Source organism: Sceloporus occidentalis, unplaced genomic scaffold, assembly GCF_023333645.1.
Source record: "Sceloporus occidentalis isolate IW3139 unplaced genomic scaffold, rSceOcc1.0.p SCAF_5, whole genome shotgun sequence".
Classification (NCBI taxonomy): domain Eukaryota; kingdom Metazoa; phylum Chordata; class Lepidosauria; order Squamata; family Phrynosomatidae; genus Sceloporus; species Sceloporus occidentalis.
In genome coordinates this window covers 105,029,624-105,053,659 of record NW_028316985.1, presented here as the reverse complement: position 1 = coordinate 105,053,659, position 24,036 = coordinate 105,029,624, and the positions used below count along the sequence as shown (strand labels likewise).

The 24,036-nt window shown below is 39.4% G+C and overlaps 1 protein-coding gene across 2 annotated transcripts in view; it reads left to right on the top strand.

Annotated features, from left to right (window-relative positions):
• LOC149312620 (semaphorin-3A) overlaps nt 1-24,036 on the top strand; it is a 221,756-nt gene that overhangs the window by 65,610 nt on the left and 132,110 nt on the right. For both annotated transcript variants that reach the window (XM_089525014.1, XM_089525015.1), the window contains exon 2: nt 21,091-21,248. In XM_089525014.1, coding sequence (XP_089381140.1) covers nt 21,091-21,248 — 158 coding nt within the window. The remainder of the gene's footprint in view (nt 1-21,090; nt 21,249-24,036) is intronic.

Here is a 24,036-nt window from a genome sequence, read left to right as displayed (position 1 = left end):
TGCAGTTCAGTTTTAGTAATTTCCGTGTAATTCTAAACTTTCAGTTCCCTAAAATACAGTTATTAGTCATTATATTCAAATGGAACTGAAATGTTCATACAACTTTCTTCAACTCGAAGCTGGCATGACCTTGCTTCTTAGTACACCAATGCCATTTTCTCTGAGGTGTAAAAATTCAATAGGAATCACAGGATGGGTTCTATTGAATAAGAGTCACAAGAGGAAGAAATCTCACTACAACTCTGTCATATTATGTAATCAATATAAGGCTAGTATTTCAAAAATATATTTGGGTAACTGGCACTCCTGAATGAACACTTCCAACTAGTGGCATGTTAGATTTAAACCAATGTCTGATGCTTTTAAATTCTTATTGCTCCTGCTTATAAATTATGCTAGAAATGTTAGCTCTTATGATACATTAAGAACAAAAGAAAGAAAGAAAGAAAGAAAGAAAGAAAGAAAGAAAGAAAGAAAGAGACTGATGTTCAACATTAATTATAGTACCTATGGCCTATTACAGACTGCCAAAATAAAGCTGCTTCGGGTCTCTTTGGAGGTATGCTGTTTGAATGATGCATGCATCCTAAGAATCCGGAAGCTGCACCAAAGCTGCACTCCAGTGCTTAGGAATGGAGTGTGAGTTTGGTGCGACCTCCGGATTCGTAGGCCCCATGCATAATTTAAACAGCATACCTCCAAAGAGACCCGAAGCAGCTTTATTTTGGCAGTCTGTAACAGGCCTATGTAACATCTTAACATATTCTGTTTTACATAACATCTTTTATATCACTTGAATAAATTAATCAAATGATTTGAAAATAGGATTCATACTATGGGGTTTAGGGTTAAGACCCACACAAGTTTACTAATGAGCAACCAATATGGGTACACTTGCTGAGAAAAAGCTGGATTTCTTGCAAAAGTAAGTCTTTTAATATAACAAACGAATGTTGGATATATTATATATATATAATCCAAACAGCTGTAAATTAAGATGGTTGATTAGACATTAATTCCCAGTGCATTCTTGTAGACGTGATTATAACACTGACCATTTCTGATATTAAGTAATGTCTTTGTACTTTCTTTTAATAAGCTTTGGTTCATTGGTTTTTAAAAACTATTTTCCATTTTTATAAAGGGAAGAGAATTTTCCAAAGGTTACTTTTCCACCAATGGGAGTTTTAAATTTGAACTCTGTCTGGAAAATCCAAAAGGTAATTATCCCAGCAGGTGGAAACCTTTGGCTGAATTTCTAGGGAAACTTCAAAAACATTATCCCTTCATTTTTTTTCTGTTGTGCGGTGGAAACATAGATTAAACTAACCAGCCATTAAAAATCAAAAGACTGACATACAATTCCCTTGATAAACCTGTAATCAAAATCCATCAAGCCAAAACATTTTCCAAGACAGTAAAGTGGTCAGCTGAGAAGTTTGACTACCATTTTATGGCACCATCAAATAAAGTGGCCAGTCAGTGGGGAACCAGCCAGTTGGGAACCACTTAAAAATGGTGCTGTGTGCTTTGTAGAAGCACTGAACCAAAATGCCCAGCTAAGGCACAGTTCTCACCCTTTCAGGATTGTCTGGAAAAGGAAGAATCAATGTCTCCCTTGTGGGTAAATCTGAAAATGTTGCCTTGGAAGTGTAGAAAAAGTGTTTGGTTAATTTATGTGTTGTGTTTAGCACTTCCACATAACATGTGAAGCTGCTCAAGGACTAAAAACAATTATTCCCTTTCAACTTCCTTAATCGAGCCAGTCTCTCTTGATAGTACTTAGAAAGAACAGGTATTTCACACAACATGACAATGACAGCTAGGGATACTTAAGAAATTGTCTCTGTTTGGGTTTGTTTGGATTTTTAAAAATGGATTCACCTAATTTACCTGGGCATGCAAGGCATAAACAGGGCTCTTGGAGATCCCTCATTTGTAGGGACAAGCAGTGGCATCACTAATGCTGGCATTATCCAGTGGGGTAACTCACGGTGTCACTGTCCTCATTGATCTCCTCCCATACCATGCCACTCCATACAGAATCGTAGAGTCATAGAGTTTTAAGAGACCACAAGGGCCATCCAGTCCAACCCTCTGCCATGCAGGAATCTTTAGTAATATTTCTTGTACAGATGTTACTCATAATTTGTAATTCCCATATATCACTGAATGTAATGGTAATAGTTGTGACATAAAACAACTAGTAAAATCAAAATTATACCTTTAAAGATAGGTTCAAAAGGGCAGTAAATGACAAGTAATAAAACGTCAACTCCATTAGCAACAGAAATGTATCTTCCCTTGAGATCCAGGGTGTCCCTGTCTTTGTGTGAAGTGCACTGCCCCTTTCTTAGCCAGAGAACATTTCTCAAGAAGTCCCTGTACTATTACATCTGGGGGAAAAACAGGTGATGGCTACACAAAACATTTACTATTACTTCTGGGGGAAAAATAGGAGATGGATACACAAAACTTGCCAAATGAAGTACAAATGAAAGTGTTTAATCTATGTGTAACAATTTTTTTAAAAAGACATTTTTCCAAAACTAATTCCCAATGTGTGTGTGAAGAACAGCTGGTGTGTGTGCATTTCCCTCAATGTGAATACAGGGCTGCTTCAAACCTCCTTAGGTTGGGAGAGGTTTGGATTTAACACCACTTCAACTAATCAAGATTTCAGTCTAAGGTGGTGTCTGAATGGGTCAGAATACCCTAGGAGCAGCCCAGAGTATTCTGGCCCTAAAGCTTCCCTGATGTCCCCTCTCCCATGTTATCTAGCACTCCAGAGCAACAGTGGGTAGTGGTTCACATTGCATCCCACCACTGCTGTGGGCGGCTGCTTCTGAGGACAAAGATGAAGTACCCAGTCTCAATCAAATAGCTAGGTGTTTTTTCTCAGTCAAATAGCTAGGCGCTTTTTCACCATCCACTGGGATGGTGGCAGTGGTGGGCAGCCTAGTGGGATGTGTTGTAACAGCCACTCACAGTCGATGCAGAGGGCTGTGGACCTTCTGGGAAGATCTGGAGCAAAATATGACTTTTTAAAAATTTCAGCATAAGTGCTGAACTTGCTGGATATCAACATGACAGTTTGAATCAGAACCAGGTATTGGATCCTGCATCATCAGAACTACCTGCCATGAGGACTCGGGGAGCATGTAATATTTGGCCCATGTGAACATGGCCTAAGACTAGGCTGGTAACAGTTCAGCACGTACTTTTGAACTTATAGGCTGAAACTTACGGTCTTTTATTCAGTGGTTAAGAGGTATCTTGGTCCAGGCCTCGGAGGTAGAGAAGAACTGCTGGCCCTCATCCCCTTCCCCTCCACCATTCCCTTCTCCTTTCGTGTCGTGTCTTTTTAGATTGTAAGCCTGAGGGCAGGGAACCGTCCAATTAAAAAGATTGTATGTAGAGCGCTGTGTAAATTTACAGCGCTTTATAAATAAAGGTTAATAATAATAATAATAATAATAATAATAATGTATGGCAGGCTTGCTATTGCAAGGCTAATGGTATATAGTGGGAATGGAAAGAAAATTTATAATTATTTGTTCAAAAATTGGGAACCCTGTCAGGAAGAATAACAGATAAGCAAGAATTTTCCACAATTTTCTCTTGATACATGAATGTCCGGAAATCATAGAATCATAGAGCCGGAGGAGACCACAAGGGCCATCCAATCTAACCCCCTGCCATGCAGGAACACATCTGAAGGAATTATTTTGTTGTGAAAAACATGGTTTCTGGTGCAAGAGACAGTGGGCTGGAGCAGATGGGCAGGGAAACGTGGCTCTATTTTGCTTTTTCACAAAGCAGGTTGAAATCCCGCTGCCCACATAGTCCACTCCCAAGATAGGCTGAATGTGAATGCCTGACCAAATGAACACAGCCTGGTTGGTGTGCAAGTGATACATTGGCAAAATTATATTGGGTAATTTCTTTTGTTGCCTCCCCACCATGTATGCACACTGTTGCACAAGCACACCACCGGCAACCCCCAACTACTTCCCACTGCCTATTTAGATGGCATGCCATTGGATAGCTGCACCTTTGATTGGTCACACAATTGCACATGTGGTGCTCTGTCTGTACAGGTCATCTGTGCATTGGTGTGCAAGTGATACATTGGCAAAGCACGATCATGGAGCCACTCCCACATGCCCCCTTCACCTCCTTCACCCCATGCCCCCCTGTTGAACTGTATAGTTTGTGTATATTATAATTACATCCATTGGAGTTGTCGCACTTTCACTTTGCCACAACCCCACACTTATGCCAGGGCATTTATATGCAGGTGTGAAGATGCCCATCTTTGTGCTGAGATGAACTATCCTAGGTTGTTGTTGTTGTTATATTTATTTATATCACACTCTTTCCCCAGAATTGAGTCTCAGAGTTCTGTTTGCTCCAGATTTTAGCCCAGGAGCATGTCTTCAGTCCAGTGTCTGCCCGCTCTAGAGGCATGCATCCATCTAAATGCCCCACCTTCAAAGCAGTTGGAAACCCCTTTATTTGGCCCATCTGTCTCACCCCAGATATTTCTTTGCAGGAAACAGGTTTTGGATACAAAAACCCCACATGCGATTCATCACAAAATAATTCTTTTGCCAAACTTCAGAAAGTTCAAATACAGAGGGAATTGTATGGAAGAAAATTAATATACTGCCATAGGGAAAAACCTGCCATAATTATTCATCCTCACATGTTAAATAGTTAAGGAAAATTATTTGTGGACATTACCACTTTCAACTGCATAAACAGAGAGGAATAATGTCAGTTATTAAAAAAAAAATCCAGGATGCAAAAAGGTGAAAATGCTATCATAACAGGAAGAAGGCTAACCTAGAACATGTTGGTTCTTTGTGGGGAGAGATGTATGTGGTTTTTATTTTAAAGAAAAAGAAAGAAAAGAAACCATACATTGTCTGCTCTTCCTTTTCATAATCTGAAGAGGTGCAATCAAGGAATAGAAACATCACATAAATTTGCTCCTCATATGTTTTGGCTTTCACTGTGTGTAAAAGAATATGGGGCAATTTGTTCCCCTCAGGTTGCAACCAGCATTTGATGTGCATATAGTCTGATGATTGTTTCTGTGTGTAGGTGGCCTGCTGAATCTATCCTGTTTTGTTTTAATTCATTGGTCTTTTAATCAAGATTTTGTTTTTAATCTGAATTTTATTATTGTCAGCTGTGTTGAGAAACATTTTGGTTAAAATACAGGGGGGAAATTATTTGGGAAAAAGAAATAATAAATGTTGATCATTTACAGACTCAAAAAAGAAAGGAAAATATTCCAGCTTGAACTTCTTTAAGAGCCATAATGTGCATGATGCAGGAAGTTTGTGGTTAAACCGTATATAGAAGATAGTCTCCCTAAGCCCACAGGCTTAACTGTCCATGATCTCTGGTTTGAATTTTGCACCCTGTCGCATCATTGATTTTTTGTGGTATCTTGGTGTGCCAAATTTTTCTTAACAAAGAATCAAGTTGGGGCTCAGTGCTTGAAGCTTGGCATCTTATTCTGTTCAAGGGAGGTCTGTGATTGTGGAAAAAAGCCCCAAAACAATACAGTTCTTTTGTGAACTGCAAGTCAAGTGTATTAACAGAGCAGAGCAGACCGCTTTGCAAAGGGCTCCTCTAGACTCTGCCATGCTTTCAGTCTTTCCAGCCCTGACATTCATCCAAATTCTCTCTTGCTATAACCGAGAATATACAGACGCCACTGGATGACCTGGAAGATGTAAATCTCAGCTGGCCTTCAATATAATTAAAAGGGACACTTTCTCAAAGTGCTGGATATGTGATCAGAGAGCAGAGTGGGTATTGTTGAACCAGACTGTAACCTAGGAAATGGCGCTGATAGCAAGGTCTTGAAAGGGGAAGTATGAAGTCACAACCATATACTCTGGGGAGAGAACCTGGATGTGAGCCATCTAAACCAGCTGGTTTACTGAGGACAGTGATTTACCTACATGTAAGATGAGTGGTGGCCGCTGTCACTGGTTGGACTTGGGAAATGACTCTTACAGAGTGTTGAGCATGTGTATTTCATCCAGGTCCACTCTCTCTCTCTCTCTCTCTCATATATATATATATGAAACAAATCACCATTTGGGGAAGGGAGAGAGAGAGAAAGAAAGAGAGAATTCTGCTCTGAGTGTATGATTGAGATTCCAGAAAGACGTATATTACTCATATTAGCTAAATAATAATAAAAAGTCATCACCACAGTCCTTAAATACATTTTAATGTACTCCTTTTTTAAAAAAAAAATCATTCTCATTAAATGTAAAACTTAATTTGGCTTTAGAGTTACAGTAGCTCTTTTTCCTTGTTGTAACTTGCTAGTAAGTTTATATATTAAGAGTTGTAACAATCCTCTGAGTCACATTAATGATCAATTAATGTTTGTGGTGGCATCATCAAAGCATTTGGTGCATTCAAATATAAGCAGAATGGCTTTTAGTTGCCCCAGAAAGGCTATAAAAAGGCATGGTATTAATTGCTCTTTGGAATAAGTGGTGCAATAGAGAGGTGGCAGAGTTGGGAAAAGTAGAATATCTGATGGTTGGTACTGAAAGTGCGTGCCATGGCAAAGGGGATAGTTATTATTTGGATGAGTTTTCTGCTGTTTTCTGCTGTTGCTGCTTATTTGAAAATATTGTTACAATGGTTGCTTTACTATTTCACAACATCAACAACAACAAACAAAAATTAATCAGGATTAAACACATGGGTTTATAGAAACAGTAAAGCAAACCCCTGAAGAAGAAGTAGAGCCCTTTCCCCAGCTGCCTCTTTTGAGCCCTATGACTTTTCCTTTTCTCTTAGAGTGAGGGTCAAGAAAGGAAGGAATATTAATTAATAATTGGGGGAAAAAAAGTTAAAATGTGTTTGTCATTTGTCAAGAAACCCTGATGAAGAGAATCCTGGACTTATGAATAACTTTGATGGACTTATTCTGCACAAAATTTGCAAATTGTTTTGCATGGAAAAGCATTTTTCTGCTCAGGGAACAGACTGTTTTTGTGCAGAAATATTTTCTTTACAGAAAATGTTGTTTCCAACACAAAAGGTGCAATTTTTTATACAGAAAAAGTCCTCAACTCTGAGTAGTCTTTTGAAATTAGAATCACAGAATCATAGAGCTGGAAGAGACCGCAAGGGCCATCCAGCCCAACCCCCTGCCATGCAGGAAACCTAAATCAAAGCATCCCCGACAGATGGCCCTCCAGCCTCTGTTTAAAACCTCTAAGGAAGGAGACTCCACTACATTCTGAGGGAGTTTGTTCCACTGTCAAACAGCCCTTACTGTCAGGAAGTTCCCACTAATGTTGAGGAGGAATCTCTTCTCTTGTAGCTTGCATCCATTGTTCTGGGTCCTGTTCTCTGGAGCAGCAGAAAACAAGCTTGCTCTCTCCTTAATATGACATCCCTTCAAGTATTTAAACAGGGCTATCATATCACCCCTTAACCTTCTCTTCTCCAGGCTAAACATCCCCAGCTCCCTAAGTCATTCCTCATAGGACATGGTTTCTAGACCCTTCACCATTTTGGTCACCCTCCTTTAGACACGCTCCAGTTTCTCAATGTCCTTTTTTAATTGTGGTGCCCACAACTGAACACAGTATTTCAGGTGGGGCCTGACCAAAACAGAATACAGTGGCACTATTACTTCCCTTGATCTAGACACTATACTTTTATTGATGCAGCCTATAATCGCATTGGCCTTGTTAGCTGCCGCATCGCACTGTTGACTCATGTTCAATTTGTGGTCTACTTGGACTCCCAGATCCCTTTCACACGTAGTTTCATTAAGCCTCATTCTATATCTGTTCATTTCATTTTTCCGCCCTAAGTGTAGTACCTTACATTTCTCCATGTTGAAATTCATTTTGTTAGCTTTCTAATCTATTAAGGTCATTCTGAATTTTGATCCTGTCCTCAGGAGTATTTGCTACTCCTCCTAATTTGGTGTCATCTGCAAATTTGATAAGTATACCTCAATTTTGTCCTCCAAGTCATTGATAAAGATGTTGAATAGCACTGGGCCCAGGACAGAGCCCTGTGGGACCCCACTGGTCACTTCTCTCCAGGATGAAAAGGAGCCATTGTTGAGCAACCTTTGGTTTTGGCCAGTCAACCAATTACAAATCCATGTAACAGTTATGTTGTCTAGCCCACATTTCACTAGCTTGTTTGCAAGAATATCATGGGAAACCTTGTCAAAGGCCTTACTGAAATCAAGATATACTATATCCACAGCATTCCCTTCATCTACCAAGCTGGTAATGTTATCAAAGAAAGAAATAAGATTACTCTGGCATGACTTGTTTCTCTGAAACCCATGTTTACATTTTGTGATTATGGAATTGCCTTCTAGATGTTCACAGACCTGCTCTAGAATCTTTCCTGGTATTGATGTCAGACTAACTGGATGAGAATTGTTGGGATCCCCTTTTTTCCCCTTTTTGAATATGAGGACAACTTTTGCCCTCCTCCAGTCTGCTGGGACTTCTTCTGTTCTCCAGGAGTTCTCAAAGATTATTGCCAATGGCTCTGATATTACATTTGCCAGTTCTTTTAATACCCTTGGATGCAGTTCGTCTGGTCCTGGAGATTTATATTTGTTTAGATTAACCAGATATTCCTGTACTATCTCTTTAATTATTCTGTGCTGAAATTTGCCTATTCTGTCCTCTGCTCCATTTCCCTCAGGTTGAGCACCCTTTTCCTTTTCTGAGAAGACTGAGGCAAAGAATGTGTTGAGTAGTTCTGCCTTTTCTCTGTCTTCTGTTAGCATTTTGCTATCTTCTCCACGCAGTGGCTCTACCATTTCCTTCTTCTTCCTTTTACTGCAGACATATCCAAAAAAAGCCCTTTTTGTTGTTCTTAACCTCTCTAGCAAGCCTGAGTTCATTCTGTCCTTTAGCTTTTCTGACTTTACCATTACATGTGCTCGATATTTGTTTAATTCCTCTTTGGTGATTTCCCTGTTTTTCCATTTCTTTTACATGTTCTGTTTAAAACTTAGCTCAATTGAAAGTTCCTTAGTCATCCATCCTGGTTTCTTGAGACATCTCCCATTTTTCTTCCTCATTGGAACTGCTTGAAATTGTGCCTTCAGTATCTCCCCTTTGAGAAACTCTCATCCATCTTGAACTTCCTTCTCTTTTAGTATTCCCGACCATGGGATCACCCCCAGTATTTCTCTAAGTTTACTAAAATCAGCTTTCCTAAAGTCTAGAATGTGTGTCTGACTATGCCTGGCTTCTTTTCAAACTCCAGGAGAACATGATCACTCCTACATAAGGATCCCACCACTTGCACTCCATTAACTAGGTCATCCCTATTGGTTAGGATCAGATCCAAAATAGCTGATCCCCTTGTTGCCTCTTCCACCTTTTGGACAAAGAAATTGTCTTCGAGGCAAGTGAGGCAAGTTGCAAAATTTTCAAGGACTTTCTTACAGCAGGAATAAAATTGCTACAATTGCTCATTGCTTCCTTTGCAAATGAAATTAGCAAAGAACTGTATCCCTGCTAAACTTAGGGATACGTGTCCTACAATACTTAAATGACATGTTGCCTTAAGGTGTGGGTGGAATACCAGCACTGCCAATATTGAGTAAGGTTGAATGTGGGATTCTGTACATGGAACGAATGGTCATCATCTTGCCCTTTGCCTCAGATAGCAAAATGTATTGGACCAGCTGCGGTGGGGCGATGTTTAATTAAAAGGAAAATTTGAAATAGGAATATAATGTTATAGAACATGGCCACATAGACCAAAAACCCCACAAAAAAATAAAATTTGAAATAGTTAGCCCCCTTGGTGCCCATGACCAGCGTATGTCATTTGCATGTTGAAAGTTCATGTTGCTCCCAGTGTCAGTGTATATGTAGAGTCAAAAGTACATTGAACTTACTCATGAAAAATCAAGAAATTCTACATGTACAATGATTGTACATGAGATTCCAGTTCTACCCCTGGTTATTCCTGTTTGCTGACTTGGTATGGACTTTGGGTGGATAGAGACTGAAAGCTAGTGGCTGTGACTATGACACTGGAAAATCAGGGTCTTCAATCACCAAAAGTCTTCATAAACAAAGAAGGATCATACTAAGGGAATATGCCCTCTACACATGGTGGTTGATGACAATATTGGCAGGGAGAATGGCGCTGTTGTGCTTGCTTCCACTTCTCATCCTCATCTGTAGAGAATACATGTTTTGGTATTGCCTGCAGAGAGCAAATAGAACATGAGAGATGAGGATGGAAGCTTTATTTCTTCTCATCTGTGCACCCTGCTTGATGTTAAAACTAGCCTGTAGTCCTGCTCTATACACATGAATAGAGCAGGCATGTGAATAAACAAACATGACTGGTGCCATCATGTCTGCTTAGATCATCTGTGAAATATTTGTAAAAATACATTAATGTGGTAATCCTTGGGACCTTTACACTTGTATAATACACAGTGTGTCATATTAAGAAGACAGCACAGCATAAATAAAAATATTCTGGTTCACTTCAAGTCCACTTGAGCTTTTGGGTTGTCTAAATAGATTCTCAGGCAGGTGCAACTTTTTTTCTTTCTTGAAACAGTGACACTGTTCAAACCAACAAGAATATGCAGTGACTTGACAATATTTCCAAATATCTGTCTATTCCTATATCTGAACTGTTCAAAGCAATGTACCACCAGGTTAAATTCTGCTTCCTCACTCTCTAGTTGTCACTTTAGCTCAACAAATTATGGAAAAGAAAGCAAGAAAGAGCATTTCATTTGGCCTATGGCAAACTCTATGCTTGAGTTTGCCATACACTGGAGCAAGTATATGGAGGAAAAGAATAAGAATACTTTAGCTCGCTCACTCCAAGTACTGCAATGCCTATACAGTACATCCCATTTCTAGTTTTGCTACATCTAGGTTCCTCAGATACATGCTTCTCATAGTATGTGTTGTGCAGTTTTGGATTTTCCTTCCACCTTTGAGCACATCAACAGCTAAACATTCTTTTGGCTTAAGTCCAGTCACGGCAGTAGCCAAAGTGCTACTCATAGTTGTCCTCTACTGTACCCAAGTAGCTCATTGAGTGCCATCTGATCAGGGAATATCTATTTCTTATTTCAATTTAGATTGTCTTGTCATAAGCTTTTTGTTGTAAAATACTTTCAGAAGGTGTTTTTCGTGCAGCCTCTTGTGCAGTACTAACAAGAGTTAGATATGGTGCCACTTCTGCCATCTCTGAAATATCTTCCACCAATGTCTCGCCCACTACTGCTGCTACCTGGTAGCTGTTTGGTACATTTGGAAGATTATCACATGGGGATAAGAAATGGGAGAAAAGAGCTATGATCTCGTCATGTTTGCATGATCACAGAACGATTTTCACACAATTTCGTGCACATACCATATATTATTATTATTATTATTATTATTATTATTATTATTATTATATTTTCCCACCTCTCCCAGATGGATAGAGGCCAGATTACAGTCTGCTAAAACACATACATCAATAATAAAATACAAAAAATCAATAAAATACAGTTAATCTTAAAAGCTAACTCATCATCAAGTGGTAATGCAGTAAATTCATAAAATGGTCTGAAGGTGTCTCTTACATAAGGTCAGGAGGGTAAGCTCACCTGAAGAGATCTATCTTAAGTTCCTTCTTAAATGCCTCCAAGGAGGTAACAAGACAGATCTCTTCCGGAAGACCGTTCCACAATTTCAGAGCAGCTGCTGTGAAGGCTCTCTGGGAAGTTGATATGAGCCTAGTTGATTGATCTTCTAACACATTCTTCCCAGTTATTCTGAGAGTGTGGGGCAGATTGTGTAGGGAGAGGCATTCCCACAAGTAGCTCGGGCCCAAGCCATGCAGTGCTTTAAAGGTAATAACCAACACCTTGCATTAGAAGCTAATCGGCAGCCAGTGAAGAGATTTTAGGATAGGTGTTATATGGTCAAACCTGGACAAACCGGTGACCAATCTGGCTGCTGCATTTTGAACCGGTTGAAGCTTCTGAACTTGGTACAAGGATAGCTCCATGTTGAGCATGCTGCAGAAATCAAGACGAGAGATTATCAGTGCATGTACCACTGCTTCCAGGTCCTTTTGGTCCAGGTAGGGGCGCAATTGGTGTATCAACCAAAGTTGGTACCAAGCACTCCTGGCTGTCGCATCCACTGGAGATGACAAGTGTAGCGACAAGTCCAGGAGTACTCCCAAACTGCCAACTTGTCCCAAAATCGAAGTATTGTGTAAGTGCAAGTTCTCATTAATAACAAAAAAGTGTTAATGGCTTGCCAATAGCACTTCATTAGCAGTATCATGAATGTGTAAAAGGCAATCACATTTCAATAGTGCCACTGTGAATTCATCATTAAACCATCTGAAAATAAATTGAACCCCCCAGTCCCCCAGTGTGTCATTCAGCAGAATAACTTCCTGTGTCACACTTGTGAGTCACAGAAGAGTTCCTTAATGGCAAGAGATTACCTGTTTTTTTCTTGCCAATCACAACTCCTTCTTTCAACATGCAGAATGTAAAAGTGTTATTTTACTTTTCATTAATGCCCTGTTATTGTGACACTGTGTGAAAATAAGTGTTGTAATTTTGGCACTGTATCATTCTTGCTAAATAATGTTAGAATGTTATTAAAGTGTAAATAGCCCTCAAGTGATAATCTCCTTAGTCTGACTCCTCATCAAAAGCCTGTCTGGCACTGCTGCCATCAGCATAGATTCCTGCCTCACAGGAGTGCACAATCCCACTAACATGGAAGGATAGTGCCATTGGTGGGACAAATAGCATACACTGTGCCAGTTGCATTCTAAACATCTGCTGCTTTGATCTGTGCAATAGCTGGTGTCTTGGAAGGATTTTCAAAGCATTGGATGGATTGTTTTTTATATCTTCTTGATCAAACAGCCAACACTTCTATACTGGCTGTATTTGTGTGTGTGTGTGTGTGTGTATAGATATATATAGATATATATATGCTTTGCTTCATAAAGAAAGAAGACACTTGTTTTGCACAGAAACATTTCTGTACAAATCATAGAAACCTTGATTTTAAAAAAGCAAAGTTGCTTTAGTCTTGTTCTTGCACTGGAGGTGAGAACTCTCACAAGGCTGGAGTCATGCATGCCTCTCCTGAGGAAGATGAGAAATTTTGAAGATAAATTCATCTTCCTAATGTGTGCTTCCTTGGGCTTCTTGGTGGAAAGACAGAATATAAATACAGTAAATACAATGAGCAAGTTTTAAACATATGAAGGTCAGCTCACATTCTTGAAGGTGAGTAGCAAAATGCCTTCATTCAAATGACAAAAGATGTGAAGAGTAGATGAATGTTCCAAAGAATCCAAATTTCATGCGTTGTGGAAGAATTTCTGGCAAGCCTTGCTAGTTGTTTACTGTATTTTTATCAGTTAGATTTTTATAGGCAGACTAGGATTATAGCAGCTCTAACTTTTACTTTTTGACTTTATACTTCACATGTTTCAATAATATTTTTTCTATTAGAGCTTTGTTATTTTTGTGACAACCATGAAGCATACTACATTCCAGTGCTCATTATTCCTTTGCTCACGATTAATCCAAAAAAGTCAGTTCTAAACAGATACTAGTGGTAAATGGTTCGTTACTTGTGGCTGCTGGTTTTAAAAGTGAACAATTTATATATAATCTTAGGTAGGAATGCCTCCCCCTCTTCAAAGCCCAGCCCTATTAGTCTGGAAAATCAGTATGCAAAGGGATCTTTTAAAACCTTTGATTCTAACTTTTTAATCTGAAAGATTCCTTGGTGGTGGTGGCTGCCTCCTTCTACTCCTCTTTTCAGTAATTATATGACAGGCAGTTGTGATGATAAAGTAGGATGAAAGCAAGGATTGCACAGTATGGATTGCACAGCTGCAAAGGGCCTATCCCCCACTATATTTATTAGATGACTGATGAGATGATTATCCAGATGAATTTTACATCTTCAGAGTGTAGTGCAGAGCACAGAGAGCATAACTCCCACCTAAATTATTAGCTTCAGGATTTGTCCAGAGGTTACATGTTTTAAACCTTCTCAAGAATCAGATCTTAGGATGGGGGTCTAAAATCTGTTTTCTGTTTGGCTCTTTCTCCAATCATTCTTCCTTCATATCACATTCCAGTGTGAAACATCAGTGACAGCTGCTGGGCCATATTGTACCCTGCAGCTGACCATTTTTGTCTCGGGCATCAATCCTGATTTTACCCAGAGGTTCCAGGCTTTATCCAGTGCATCTCCACATATGAGTATCACCAAGGCAGACTTAGATGCAAGTCTTAATTGAGAAAAGACAATCCCTGTTGGTTGGTATCTATCTCTAGTATGCTTGTGGGGTGGGAAGTGAAATGTTGTTGCACACATACCAGAAGTCTTTAGATTTTGGACTCCTTCTCTGAAACTTGAGTTACTATGTTGAGTGTGTGGTTATGTGCCAGGGAGGGATGAAGGAGAGAAAGAGATGTAGCAGGCACGTTTGTAACACTATGTAAACCTGAGTGCACAGACACAAACTGCCAGTGCCCTGCTTTCCTTCCACTCTGGCCCCATCTTAATTTCACTCTCCTTCCTCTGTTATATTCATCCTTGGAATAGTAACTCATCATTTGTTAAGTTCTATACATATAGATGATGTAATATGAAGCTTTTCTTTAATAATTATGACCTCATCTATTATGAAATTAAATAGTCCATTAAATTTTTATTAAGATTTATTTTTAGAGTAAGTAAAGTTTTATGGCTATGCATACAAAAATCTCTCACAAACCATTTCTTTCTTTCTTTCTTTCCTTCCTTCCTTCCTTCTTTCTTTCTTGTTGTAATAGCATGAGTGAAATCTAATTTTCAGTGGTATGCTAGGTTAAAACAACAGCAACAATGAAAGCCAAATTGAATTAGCCTTACCTAGGATGGAGGGAGTACACTCTCCAATAACTTTTTTATTTTGGGCTTGCGAAAAATACTGTACTCACCCCGAAGCTGGTGCTGGCAATCTTGACAATGTGCGGCTACTTCCAGGGAGGATCTGTCTTTTTCTACCCTTTACCTGACTTTGCTCTAAACTAAGAAAAGTCAAGGAAGTTGCTGGTGTGTCCTGGAAAGCCTGGAGTGATCTCGAGTTGTTTTGCCATGAGTACAGCTGGATCAGGTGTGATTAAGTCCTATCAAGTTGTAGCCACACCAAGAGCCATTCCATCACCCTTCCCTGTGCTGAGCCATGCAGGAAAGGGGGATGGCCTGTTTTTGGAGGCATCACCGCCTCTTCCTCGCAGGCAGGAGTTCCAAGTAAAGCTTGAAGGGTGGACTACCACTTCTGATGAGAGAATTGTGGGCCTGGATTTCTTGATCAAATTTCCAGGTGGCAGTTTCTGATCTCAGCAGAAGCAGTGGCACACTGAGAAGGCTTTACACAGAGCTCCTACCTGTCAGGAAGCAGCAGCAGTAAATATTAAAATGGGGGACAGACAAGCAGTGCCAATGTAGTGTTGACCTAGCTGACCCATGTGCTCAATAATGCAGCACTGCACCAGATTCAGCCTGGTGCATGCACTCACCATCGTAATGCTTGAGACTAGACCCTTATTAAGCAGCACTTTCAGACAGGCATTTGGCAATTAATTGGTCAATAAGGAAAGTTTTTCTAATGTGGTTACTGACTTATTCTCATTATGCTTTGAAACTAATTTTAAATTAATGCAATTTTAATAGGGCAGCCTACTTAATTGTTTTTAACATTTTATTATAGTGACAGAGTTTAGCTTTTAATTTATGTGAGTCCCATGATTTTATTATAGTGACAGAGTTTAGCTTTTAATTTATGTGAGTTCCATGATAGGATCAAGTCAGGTTATAATTTTTAAAAAGCACACACACAAAACCAGCAACCACATACAGAGTTAAATATTCGATGTGAAAGTGTAATACACCCTTGCTTCAGTATCCAGTTCAAGACCAGTTGTTTTGGCCAGTGTGCAACCATTGTGGGGAAATCTTTGAAATATCTGTGAGATTCAGGAGTGTCTGGAAATGAATATTGGTTAAAAAATAAAATGGGATGTTACAAATACATAAGAATGTTTTCATCTGTAACGTGTTGGAGGCTATGGAAAGAGTGGTGGAGGGGAAGAGGAGACAGAATAGTATAAACCTCTTAGTCCCCTGTAAAGCTTCTTTTCTTTGAGTTAAGTAAATGGCCAGAGAAGTGATGATGTCTAATTTACACCTACAGAAGCAAGATCTAATCTTCAGGCAAAATAACAATTTGTTAATCCAGCTCAGCGCCTACAGATAATAAAGAATGCCCAGCTGAAAGACTAGCACTAAAACAAAGGCCTGGAAACTGGAGAAGGGAAAATTGGTGCATTGGCAAAGCACAATTTAGCTATATCTGTTCCCTGTTTGTGGCACAAAGTGGTATTGTTTCTGTTGTGAATTTTAGACTGTACTGATTTGCGAGTGGGAGAGGCTTTTAACAGATGGTGTTTTGATCTTATACAGTTCTGTGATTATATAAATTATTCTGTCTATGTTTGGCCCCTCGTGAACATGATGACTGAAGCACATCTTTGGAAACATTCCCTTTGGAAAACATCAGCTAGTATTAATGCCAGCTTTTCCCATCTTTGCGTCTCCACAGTTTGTATTCCCATTATTCCTAGTTACTGATTGTGACTGCTTGGGATGATGGAAAATGTAGTCCAACATTTAAAAAAGACTAAATATTCACTGTGACTTGTAGAAAGCTACTGAGATTCTATAGTAGAATACGTAGAAAATTAACAAAATATTATCTTTGATTAATGGCATTTGCAATACAGTAAAAAAATGTTATACACACACACACACACACACACATAAATGTCCCATTGTGTTCAAAGGGATTTCCCCTCCCTCAAATCCACATAGGATTGTAGGTGTAGTGTGCAATGTTATATATGACTACCTAGCAGTGAATCCTATGGAATTCAATGGTATTTACTTCTAATTGTATATTGTAATTGCATAAGTATGAAAATTAAGCATATAAACAAGGTACTGGGCTAAAAGGCAGGTTAATCAACCCAATAAAAACTTTACTTGGCATTTTCTTCTTCTGTAATGTTTTTGAAATAATCATGTTGTCCATGGTATGGTGACCACAGAAAGAGAGAGGTTTAAGAGAAAATGAAAAAGTTTGTTGAAAGCATGCAGCAGGGAGGGAAATGATATCTAAACCATTTTTTCAAGAAACAGCCCTTGTCTAATTGCTACAAATGCTAGAGTACAGTTTCCATCACTGTAAGTAAAATAATTGGAGAAAGCATGCAGGAATCAAGAGAATGATGAAGCAAACAGGTGGTTATTGTTTGTCTAAGTCATGCTCACAGCATGTCTCCATCCTCAAAATGAGCATGTCTACAGCTTCACATGTAGAAAATTAGTATTAATTCCATTGGCTGTATTAAAAGGCATTCAATGTTTCTTTTGTAATCCTGAAAGGGCATCTCTGTTTGTCCAAATATATGTCCTTCTCTTAGTATTTCAGCTGTCCCTTGATGCTGTCCCTTAGTACTTCAGAGCAGTAAAAGAGGGTTATATAACAAATGTGCTGAAACTAATTAAATTGGGGAGGAAGACGATTGCATTTGCATTGATTAAACCAATGCCATTGCTGTGCTCTTCAGTTGCCCTTCATGGATGCTAGAACAGTAATTGATTGCATGGTTATGCTATAAAGGAAAAAAAAGAGTGAAATCTGAAAGAGAGTCAACATACCATTGGGACGTGGAGTAGTGGACAAAATATGGAACTCAGGCTTAGTGTCACTGGTTGGCTTTACTGAGCAATTGTCAATTCCCAGGGCTCTCAGAAGGACCAACCTAATTAGATCATTTGGTATAATAAAATTTGGAGCTTAGCTCTAATGGAGAAAGTGACCTATTGCATCAGATAAGAGAAGAAAAAGACAGGCCCACATTTGAAAGATATTGGTTTCCTTTTGTAGAGAACATGACCAATATAGAGAACAATGTTTCCACTACCTCACATTTGCCCAGACCACTGTCAGGACCTGCTTACTTATGGAAGAATACTTTCTGCTTGACCCTGACACAAGGTGAAATACTTCCTCAGTGAACTATTGTGGTCATCCTAACTGGTGACACACCATGCCATCCAGATAACTACCTCAATGGAATTGCCTGCTAACTGTCTCTTTATACATGTTTTTCTGTCAACTCATATCCTAAGCCTCTTTGAATATTTTTGTTGTTGATGCTGGTCTAGTGTTTTTGAAACTGAAATACATTTGGAATTTTTTCTAAAAAAAATTCATGCTGATAATACAGAGAACCTGCACTCTAGAATCAGACTGTTAACTGAATATGTCCACCCGTAACAAACAAGATAATGGCAATGGCTTAACTGCATGGGCCAAAAGGCCCACTCCCCACACCCATTCTGGTGGCATTCTGTTTGGGTGGCACACAACCCAAACCCCAGTTCTGATGTGAACAGTCTGGCTGATATCCAGCATCCTGCCCAGTGTGTCCTCCACCATCACCAGTCACTCACACTGAGGCCAGAACAAGACACCCACCCATGTGATCATCACTGGGTGCCTCATTCTGGCCACAAAAGCAAGTGACTTGTGGTAATGCTGGACACACCAGGCAGCTCAGTGGGACACTTATGCAGGCAGCTGCCCTGGTGCAGAAACAAAGGGCCGGGTAATGGGCATAGGCTTGGTCAGCGTCAACGCAAGGATATTCTGAGCTGTCCTTGGAATATCCTTGTCAGTGAGGACAATGGTTGTTTACTATGTTTTCAAAATATTTTTATACATATAAGGGTGGTGGCTTCTCTTCTTCTTCTTCTTCTTCTTCTTCTTCTTCTTCTTCTTCTTCTTCTTCTTCTTCTTCTTCATAAAAATCACCCAAATAGAAAAGAATAGAGCCAGGAACATGTCTCAAAATTCAAGGTTGTACCTGGGTTTCTAGAAGCCATGCTGGAAGCTTTTATTGTTAACAGAATAACCTATATGTTTATTGTACTATGTGCTTCTCTCTTTTGTTTGGATATTTGAATTGTTTTTCACTTAAAGAAGACCCAATTGCCCACCCTGCTTGCTGGGTGTGTGTGTGTGTGTGTGTGTGAAAAATGATGAGTACTGTGGCTAGCAGCACAGGCACTTCTTTTTGTGGTCATCTACCACCACAAAGTAAAATGTGGAGGAGATATTATAAAAGTGTGATGGCACTAAGGACCCCAACTGAGGAGATATTGCAATGGCTGAGAACCTCCTCAGTGACCCTGCCTAATTCTGGCACCTACCTCTTGGACTGAGCAGAGTTAAATATGCAATATGCATAGTCAGTTCTAGCAATATCTGTGCATTTTTGTTTTTCAGTAAAAGTATAATATAGAATACCCAATGGCATTATTAGAGGGGTGCCCAGAGGGGAGTGCCACTCAGTGGGGTTGTAGACCCAGAGGGATTGGCACGTCTACTGGGCAAGTGAAAAAGGGTACTTTACCATTTGCCCAGCAGCTGTGCTGGACCCTAAACAGGCCTTCTGGAGGCTACATTGTTGTCCCCCTCATGGCAGCTGCTGGGGCCGGGGGGGGGGTGTTGCTTTCAGTGTCCCACCTGGCAGCCACCATGCAGGACTCTGAAGGCAGGGCAGGGACAGTGGTGGAACCCTCAGTCTGAAGGATTCTTGGAGGGGAGCAGTGGTGGAGCCTTCAGTCTCATGTGGCTGGTGCCATGCCGGATGCTGAAGGTGGGGCGGTGGCAAACATGGAGCTCTCAATCTGAAGGAGTCCAAAAGTGGGGAGTGGTGGCAGAGCCTTCAGAGTTTCATGCAGTATCCACCATGCAGGACTCTGGAGGAGGAATGGGGTGAGGCAGTAGAGCCTTGAGAGTCCTGCATGGCATCAGCAGCAAAGCAGTTTGGCAGTTGATGTCTCACTGCACTAAGTAAAACCAACTCTAGTGATGCCACTGAGGCCAACAAATAATTCTGTATATTTTTGTTATCTTGAATACTGCCATTGTGTTTTCTTTTACCCAAAGTGTATGTTTTAAGGATACTCTGAACATTTGTTTACATTTATTCCTAAAATTATATTCATACTGACAAATGGCAAATCAAGCTATCGGATCTTGCAATTTTTTAATTTCTTACCATGACCTTTCTTCCGTTGTTTCCATCCATTTTCCCCTAGGGCTGCTTTAGATAATTCTGATGGAATAACGTCTGCTTTGAATAAACCCTTTGATAGAATGACCCCTAACTAGTTTAATTCATGCTTTTGGAGAGGAGGGGAGGAGAGGTGCAATCCTCGTTGGGAACATTTTTCCCCGAGGGGAGGTGACAGTTTATAAATGGTGAAAAGAAGTTTGCATCGTGTCTTTTCCTGACTTTCACATTGGATTTAGAGGTATGGTGAATTCATTGCATAAAGCACACAGATGCTATAAATAAAGGGAGCCATAATGCTAGACCTCAGCATTTTATTTTGTGTGTAAAATTGTCTCATGAATTTATTAATCTATTATGGCTGTGTCAAATCAGGACTAAATTAGCTATACTTTAGTTCTATTGACATCAGCACAACTTGAATTACTTATGAATATCATCCTATTAATTTTAGGCAGGTGTAAAACATCACTAATGAATCCGGGTCCAATCCGTCATCATTCGACCATCATCATAACCATCAATCATCATCATCTACTAATAATAGTTACTATCTGCTTTTCCAGTGAAGTACACAAGAGAACTTACTATGAACTGTAAACCTTCTGTAAAACAGAAGTAAAAATAAAAAAACATAAAATATAAAACAATAGCATAAAAATGAATCAAGACAAAAAATCTAAAACAATAATTTTAATATGGCAACAAGATGTACAGTTCCACATAATATTCTGAGAAAAGGTGTCTAAGTAGCATCAAGTTGTGCATGTTATTTGTTGGTCTATCTAGGACCAAGTTCTTTGTTTATTCAATTACTAACTAAACATATCTTGTGTTTCTTTCCACAGAAATGTATGAATCCAACAATATAGTCACTTTCCATGGACTTGTCAATAGTTCCAGTTACCACACATTCCTTTTGGATGAGGAGCGGAGTAGACTCTATGTTGGAGCAAAAGATCACATATTTTCTTTCAACCTAGTCAATATCAAGGAATATCAAAAGGTAACTTTAACCACATTTCAAATTCCTTTTAATCTAGGTATTTGGGGTGAGATGGCCTAATCTTTACGGTATTTGACTATGACTAGTTGTTGCTGTGAGAGTAAACCTGTATCTTCACTGACCATGTTAGACCATGGTAGGTTTCATTGCATAATGTAATATTCTTTAAAAAGGGTTATTCCTATGCTTTATTCCTATGAGGCATGTTACGTTAAGTTTAACCAGAAGAAAATGGGATGTATGTTTGTTTTGCTGTCTGTTTGATAGGAACAAGTTTTCAATCCTGTGAAGCTTAAAGTTTGGGCACAAGTTTATCAGCGCAGTCAAAATTAAGCCTACCTCTCTAAATATATGGATTTTTATGGCAGGGGCTTAGCCTTGGTATCTGTTACAAGGCTGAACTCAGGACCACATGAAATTGGATCCAAAGTATGTTAGTGGCTCTTTAGCTCCACTCAATTAAACTAGCTTGTCCCAGTGATTTCAACTTGACTTAAAGTATGAATAATTTCAGTTGGATTCATCTCATAAATTATCTTTGAGTAGAGTCAGAGTGCATGTCCTACAATGGTAATTATGAAGAGTCACTCATCAGAGATTAGGAAGAGATTCTACCAATCAGTGGATACCATTTCCAGATGTACTTGAGTCCTGTTATAATATCTTATGCTATTTTGTGTGTTTTTTTTATAATGGACATTGGATTTCAGTTTACTATTTCACAGTGAATGATCTCCTAGGCAAAAAGAGTGAAAGATTGTGCTGGTAAAATGTAGGTTATGAAACTGGCAAACTTTAACCAATCTGATTTAGGATGGTTTTGGTTAGGTTGCTGTTAAACTGACCTCAAAACAAAATTTGGAAGTCCTTCTGGCCTGAAGACTTTTTGCTGCAAATATGTATGACCTTGCCTTTTGAAATAACAATGCGTAGAATGCATTGTAAACTATGCATCATTATTTGAAAGTAAGTGCTTCTGAGCTTAGTGAGGCTTTTTCCCTAGTAAGATTGGTGGTTTACAGACCGCCAAAAAGGGTGGTCTGCCACCGCCTCCATTTCCACCACTGGGAAACCTCAGCCTCCAGCGGCTTCTTTTTGCATTGCGGTTGCAACACACGAGTGTGCAAATGGTGCACTCGTGATGTCGCAAGTGCAGGGGGCGTCCGGCACATCAAAATGACGGCGTCCATATGTATAGGGCGCCACCATTTTGTACATGCTCGGCACGTACTAGGGTTAGGGCGTCCGGAAAGGACGCCCTTTCGTAACCCTAGTAAATGCCAAGCACGTACTATTGGCGCATCTGAAACGTGCCATTGTTTACTTATTTGTTTTATATCCTGCTTTTTTCTCAGCATGGGATCCAAGGTAGCTTTTGAAAATGGTGAAACAAGAAAAAGTTAAAAACTGGATAATCAAAAATTAAAATGCCTGTTTGAATAGAAAGGTTTTCCACTTCCAGGAAAACAGAGGGTGGGGCATGCTAGCCTTTTATAGAAGAGAATTCTGTAGTCTGGAAACAGCTATTGAGAAGGCTGTCTCCCGTGTTCTCACTGGACAGGATAGACGAGTGGTGGAATTGAGAAAAAGGTCTTCCTCAGGGATCTTAAGGCACTAACAGCCTCAAGTAGGGAGATGTTTTCTTTCAGATAGTTTGGATCTAAACATAAGGGGACTTTATAGTATCATAACCAGCACTTTCAATTGCACCCAAATATAAAATTGAGGTAGTAAAGCAGTTTCAAAAGAGATTTGTATGATCCCTGCAATGCACCACAGTCAGCATTCTACCTGCAGGATTTTGGACCCACTGAAATATCCAAATAGTTTCCAAAAGGAAACAATCAAGATATGTGTCACCCTAGCCAGATCTGACTTCTGTAGGAATATACACAGCTTTTTCACAACCCTAATTGTACAAATGCATTCCTGGCTGCTGCTGAAATGTGGACATCAAGGCCCAGAACTGAATGTGGGAGCACACCCAAGCTATGAGTCTGAGATTTCAGAGGGAGAGTAACCCCAGGCTGTATCACAGTTCCTCAGTCTGTTTTTCAGATGACCATCCTCTGTCATCTGAATTAAGTTTCATTTTGTTTACCCTCATATGGTAGTTTAAGCATTTAGTTGTAAAGTGCAATTTTGTACATATCTTCTGCAAAGTGAGTCCTACCTTTTTCAACAGGACTCATTGTCAGCTAAGTCTGTATAAGACTGCTATCTTAGAATAGTAATTGCAGTCTGTTTCCTTAGACTTAAAATAGTTGTCTTTTATATTTTCATAGTTAAACAAAATCAGGATAATCAGAATGGTAGTTTCCATAAAAAGACCTAGAAGGCTGATTTTATTCTCTCTTCCATAGTACTATGTACTTTCCTGCAAATGTTCCTGCTATTAATAAATCATAATAGATGGGGCACTAATAGGGAGCTGACAGATTGATAAAAGCTTTTTACTTATGATGGAAGACATGGCTTTCACTTGACAATGCAGACTCAAATTGGAAGTTGATGCACATTTTAGCAGCACACCTTAGTGGATATGTTGTTTTTTTAACTTAAAGAAAAATGTCCAGTATTTAATGTATTCTTATAACACTTACTTAAACTAGCATGCTGTGTGTGTGTGTGTGTGTGTGTGTGTATGAAAAAGAGGGAAATCACAGAGCCTGCATTCTACTGGTGCACTATCCTTCTCTCACCACCACTGTGTGAACCAGGAAAAAGTGTAACACTTGTATCGTTATAGAACTCCATAATCTGTACATGAAATACAAAATATAATTCC